This window comes from Cryptomeria japonica, chromosome 5 (genome assembly GCF_030272615.1).
Source record: "Cryptomeria japonica chromosome 5, Sugi_1.0, whole genome shotgun sequence".
NCBI classification, from domain to species: domain Eukaryota; kingdom Viridiplantae; phylum Streptophyta; class Pinopsida; order Cupressales; family Cupressaceae; genus Cryptomeria; species Cryptomeria japonica.
The window spans coordinates 311,982,201-311,987,221 of NC_081409.1; the positions used below are offsets into that span (position 1 = coordinate 311,982,201).

Consider the following 5,021-nt stretch of genomic DNA (forward strand, 5'->3'; position numbering starts at 1 on the left):
ATTGTAAAGAAGCCAGTTTAGGTTTTGGATGCATAACAACTTGACTCTTGATTCTATTAGACAAATAATTTTTAAGCATATTTGCCGCAATAGATGTAATGTTGTGTTTTATGGCAATTATCATTATCAAATTGATGTTTCAAGGCTTTACTCTAACATACCCCTTCAAATAGCTTATCTTTTTTTGCAGTCCCATAAATTTTTCTAGAAGAACATTAAGTTTTTGGAGCAGCTTCATCAAATCAAGCAACCGGTTTGGCAATTTCAACATGAGCATAGATCTGTTCAATATAAATTTGCTATACAATGTATGCCTACTCTTTTAGATGTATATTCTCTTTGCTACTAACAACGATATTATACTTATGTTAATAGATTTGAATTCCTATAAATATATTCTCTTTGCTATTAATAGTGTTATTATGTTTTTACTACCAGATTTGTAGCTGATAAATATTTTATTCATATTTTTTTGGACAACCTACTGATTACTTACACTATATAATAATGTTTACTCAATTTCAATATAAAAAAGAATTGTATGCTTTTATTTCTTTTTCGTCACTCGAGACAGGAATGCCTTTTGTGTAGTGGAAAATGTTGACCACAGCTCTTTTCCCATTTCCTGCATTTATTATTGTAATTTGCTCAAGATGGATTTTTTTTGGAGAACGAATTTGCCACAAACTTCTTTTCTGTCATTGAACGGGCCTGCCGATGCTTGTTATGCAGAAATGGTCCTAACGTGCCTGCAGGAAATTGTCATTAGTTTGCCATAAACATTTTTCCAGTCATCGAATGGGCGTATGGATCATAAGCAGGTTTGTTATGGAACGTGTTAATAGAAATGGTCTTAATATTAAAAAATACATTTGAAGTATGCTATTAGTCATTGAACGTGCCTGTCAAACATATGCAACGCGTTAGCAAAATTGGTCTTGATGTGCTTTGTAATTGTCGTTACCCCTTCCAACAAGCAGTGGAGAACGGCAGACAACCAATCAAAATCTAGAAAACAGACACTAGGATAGAATTTAATATTAACAAATATTTCTGATAGAACGTAAAAGAGAACTATGTCCAACTAATATATTTGTCCGCCGACTAATATCCTAATCATCTTGAAACAAGCGAGATTGCATAAAACTACGTTCACATTTTTCTTAAAAATTTTAGACATTTCTTTCCGAAGGATAATTCACTGTTTGAAGGGGAGCACAAGTCAAAGATTTTATTTTCTTTGAGTAATTTCCCCGAAGCTCACGACAGAGACCTGTATGCCCATGAGAAGCTCACATACATAAGCTCTCTCAAAATTTCAAAGAAAATCCTCAATTATCTATATTATTTTACAAGGTACAGGTTTCATAAAATATTTTAATGGGCGATCTTTGAGCTCTCTTTATAAATTGGTAGTCCATAGATTTGATGGTAATTATGATTTTTCCTCAAAACTATCATTAGAATTTCAGGAATCTTGTGAATTGAGCAGATGGGTTTCCCCAGGGTGTTGTTCCTTGCCGTCCTCAATATTTTGTTGTTTTCACAGACGGTTTATGGGGATTTCAATTTTTCCAAATTCAATGAAAACCTCGAATTCATTCTCATCGATTCCAACATAGCATCTGGTGCCCTGCAAGTCACAGAGGAAACGCTAAATACCGATCCACAATATTCCAAGGTTAATAAATCGGGAAGAGTGATATACGACAAAGCATACAGATTCTGGAAAGAAGATGGGGTCCCTGTATCATTCAACAGCACTTTTGTTTTGAATCTCAAAGTGGAAAATGGATCTGGTGGGGAGGGAATGGCGTTTTTCATAACTTCTAACATAGATATAACAGATAAACCAGAGGATAGTTACGGGTTCTGGATGGGGCTCTTCAATTCCTCCACCAACGGACAGAGCAGCAATCAGATGGTAGCGGTTGAGTTCGATACAGTGAAGAACAATGGCACCAATGACCCCGACGGCAACCACATCGGAATCAATGTGAATAACATAAATTCCACAAACATAACATCCCTTGAAGAATCACAGATCGATCTAAAGAGCGGCAACGACATCACGGTGTGGATACAGTTCCACGGAGATAAACAGAAACTCAATGTTTATCTTGCAAATGGCGCTCTCAATGATTCCATGCCCTCGCAACCCTTTCTGTCCCAGACCCTCGATCTGTCCAGCGTTCTCGACTCAGAAGTTCACTTCGGCTTTTCCGCTTCCACGAGTGATAGCATTGAGCTCCACTGTGTGAAATCATGGAGTCTGTCCATCGAAACCGTCTCCAAGGACAAAAAAGTATTAGTGATCATCCTTTCCCTGGTCGCGGGTCTTCTGTTCGTTGTAGCGGTTGTCATCGTGCTTTTCTGGATTAAGTATCGGAAGTCGCGGGCAGAAGAGGCGGACATAGCGGGGACGATTCAGAATCTGCCGGGTCATCCTCGGGAGTTCAAGTACACAGATCTGAAGAAGGCCACGAACAATTTCAGTGCCCAGTCGCAACTCGGGAGCGGCGGGTTCGGATCCGTTCACAAAGCACTTCTTCACAAGGGTAAAACTGTTGTAGCTGTGAAGCGAATGTTCAAAGAATCGAAACAGGGGAAACGCGAATTCATATCGGAGATAAGCATAATCAATCGGCTGCGCCATCGGAACCTTGTGCCGTTGCTCGGGTGGTGTCACGACAAGGGCCAGCTGATGATGGTGTACGAATACATGCCCAACGGGAGCCTGGAAAAGCACATATATCAAGGGCATCTGGATTGGGAGCAACGATACAATATCCTCTCGGGCGTTGCCTCAGCGTTGCTCTACCTTCATGAAGAGTGCGAGCAGCAGGTGATCCACCGGGACCTCAAAGCAAGCAACATAATGCTCGACTCCAACTTCGAAGCCCGGCTCGGCGATTTTGGCCTCGCCCGTTTGATTGAACACAACCGAACGTCTTTTACTCCGACCAATGTGGCCGGCACTCTGGGTTACATTGCTCCGGAGTGCTTTCACACCGGGCGGGCGAGTCTTGAGTCGGATGTATTTGGGTTCGGTGCAGTTGTTCTTGAAGTGGTGTGTGGAAGATCCCTTGGTTGGGGAAAGGAGAAGCCCGATTTGGTGGGGTGGGTATGGGAGCTTCATCGAGAGAATCGGGTCATGGAGGCTTCTGACAGTCGCATCGATCTCGCCTCTGTGAATGAGGAGGATATAAAGCGTTTGCTAATGGTGGGATTGGCGTGCTCAAATCCAAATCCTGCGGAGCGGCCGAGCATGCGGCAGGTGAAACAGATACTGAGCAGGGAGGTGCCGCCTCCATTTGTCTCTTCATTCAGACCTCCATTCGTTTGGCCATATCCTGAATTCAGTGATAGCAGCTCCACCGGCATTTTGATCAGCCAAGAGAGTGGGTCAGCGATGAACTGGTTTATGAAGTCGCCTGCTGTACGTGAAGAAGAAAGCAGTTTAACTTAGAGGGAGAGTGTCTGTGTGAAACAACAAAAGCTCCCGTTGAAAGGTGACTGGTCAACATATTTATTATCTCTCATGTCATGTTTATCATCACAAGTGATAATTATAAAAATAAACATCTCAAAAGGAATATTTGTAAATGAAAAAACTTACACAGTTTTCCAGAAGCATTCTTGTACTTATATATTTTTTGAAATACATTTCTTGTATATTTTTATTGTGGGTATGGTTTATCTATGTGATGTATGCTTGCTATGTTCATGTCTTTCGATGAAATATTTAGGTTGAAGTTCGTATACATAAATGTATGCTATTTTCAGAAAGGTATCACATTGATTTAAAAATTATTATTTTTATACAATTATGTTACACTTTATATATATATATATATATATATATATATAGTATTTTCATGAAAACATATCAGCATATATAGATGTCAACATAGCTATCTTTATATAACAAATTAGAATGTTTTGAATAAATATACAAATTTTATTATACATAAATATTATGTTATTAGTTTGAAATAGTCTTAATCTTTTCACTATATAGCATTGTAATGTCCCTTGGAAAATAATTATTACATTTGAAAACTCTTTTGAAACTCCTTTATTAAAATTTGCAAACAATAGAAATTTTAGGAACTTGCAATAGAAATGAATTCTAAAAACACCACGAACTTTAGCAAACTTTCATGGAACTGATATATAATGGTTATGATAGATTTACATCATGAAAATACATCATTTTTCTGTCATAAATTGCTGCTAAGAACAAATTACATCTGCTGCAACTTCTCACAAAATAGGAAGCAAAATGAAACCCAAACACACATTGAACTTTACCCATCTTGCAAAGAAACACTCGAAATTCCACTTGAAGGTTTTTTTATGATAAAATAACATTGAATACAAATAAATATCAGTAAACCACCCACATCCACAAAGATTACATAAACATCTACATCAAAAGAATACTCAAATCCCAAACTGCTACTTCAAACCCTCGCCTACAAGCCAAAACTCTAAAATTGTTGAAATTGTTGAATCCTTAAGCACAATGATAATTTCCAAATAGAATGGTAATCCTTGACTCCCATCTTAGACCATCTGGTAATCCTCTGACTCCCGTCCTTAGATCACCTAGAAACCTTCAAACATCCCATTATATAGTCTCCTTCTCAACTAGTTTATCAGCCATTGAAGAAACAAGCTTAAGCTTTGATAAATTCTGCAACATGAATAATAAGAAATGAAGTCGAAATCATATATAAATTAGAGCACTTTGTACTGAAATTCCACTCCCAAGAAAAAAAAACTTTCCTTCTATTCTCATAACTTCTACAATTTCCAAAGAACTTTCTATTTCTCAAAACTTCTACAACTTTCAATAAAGTTTCTATTTCTCAAAGTTGCCAAAAAACCATTAATTTTCAAAAAGACAAGTTGAGTAAAGTTTCCCAAATGCCTATGCCAAAATGAGGGAAATATTTAAATTTTAATGTATTTAGTATTTGAATAATATTTAATCTCAACCAAATTACCAAATTTAT

The 5,021-nt window shown here is 37.6% G+C and overlaps 1 protein-coding gene across 1 annotated transcript; it reads left to right on the plus strand.

The window, feature by feature from the left end:
* The first annotated feature begins 1,461 nt into the window (after positions 1-1,461).
* LOC131063204 (probable L-type lectin-domain containing receptor kinase S.5) lies at positions 1,462-3,514 on the plus strand. Its single transcript, XM_057996995.2, has one exon. It carries the CDS (start codon positions 1,493-1,495, stop codon positions 3,467-3,469), a length of 1,977 nt encoding a protein of 658 aa, XP_057852978.2. The 5' UTR covers positions 1,462-1,492; the 3' UTR covers positions 3,470-3,514.
* The last annotated feature ends 1,507 nt before the right edge of the window (positions 3,515-5,021 follow it).